Here is a 953-nt window from a genome sequence, read left to right on the forward strand (position 1 = left end):
CCTTGAAAGGGAACTGCACTTGAAGAGGTTCAGTAGAAGTGCTCTTGTTAGTAATGGTCTATTGCTTGGGAACGGAGGGGAGGACGAGTAATCGGCCTGGATCTCACCAGCTTATGATAAATACTCTGTGTTTGTGAAATTTTCAGAGTTATCCCACCATGTGACCCCACAGCTGATGAAGGCCTCTTCCACATATGCATTGCTGCAATATCTGTGAGTTCCTTTCAGATGAGACATACTGGTTTCTTTATACTCTGTTTTCTTTTTTGAATTTTATTTTCTATTTTTTTCTTCTTTTTTCAGTCAGTACCATGATATATATCAAAGTACTAGTGATAGACCAATATGCATTGGCCAGGACGATTATGCAGACAATATTTGGATATTTTAAGATGCATCTTTGTGTCAAAATCTAGAAATAACCTTGTGAATAGATAATAAACTATTTATGTTTTACTTTTTTTCTGAATCTTGAGTAAATAATTTGTAAAATAAGTCCTCATTTTGGATTATTAAATTAATAAATAAATATCTTATTTATTCATTCATTCATTCATTCATTCATTTAATTAATTTTTATTTTTTCATTTTAAGACATGTGGAAAAATCCCATAGCAATATCTACGGATCCCAGTCTCCAGTGTTATTTTAGTATCATTGATATACTATTAGATTTTATTTATATTTTGATTTTGTTTTTATTTTATAGTTTCTGTTTTCATTGTAACTTTAGTCAGTTTTAACGTTTTGAAGTTTTATTATTTTTTTATATGTCTGTATATTTTTTTATGAATGTTTATGTAAGTTTTAATTGACTTGACAACTAGCTGAAATAAAATTATTATTTTAAATATTTTATTTCTGTTAGAGGTTATTTTACAGTGGGTACGGAAAGTATTCAGACCCCCTTCAATTTTTCACTCTTTGTTATATTGCAGCCATTTGCTAAAATC

The 953-nt window shown here is 29.3% G+C and overlaps 1 protein-coding gene across 1 annotated transcript in view; it reads left to right on the forward strand.

Annotated features, from left to right (window-relative positions):
- LOC107703182 (stimulated by retinoic acid gene 6 protein homolog) overlaps nt 1–953 on the forward strand; it is a 35,266-nt gene that overhangs the window by 6,975 nt on the left and 27,338 nt on the right. The window contains exon 3 of the mRNA XM_016505741.1: nt 147–213. Coding sequence (XP_016361227.1) covers nt 147–213 — 67 coding nt within the window. The remainder of the gene's footprint in view (nt 1–146; nt 214–953) is intronic.

The sequence above is a fragment of the Sinocyclocheilus anshuiensis genome, unplaced genomic scaffold, assembly GCF_001515605.1.
Source record: "Sinocyclocheilus anshuiensis isolate Anshui unplaced genomic scaffold, SAMN03320099.WGS_v1.1 scaffold1139, whole genome shotgun sequence".
In the NCBI taxonomy this organism is placed as follows: domain Eukaryota; kingdom Metazoa; phylum Chordata; class Actinopteri; order Cypriniformes; family Cyprinidae; genus Sinocyclocheilus; species Sinocyclocheilus anshuiensis.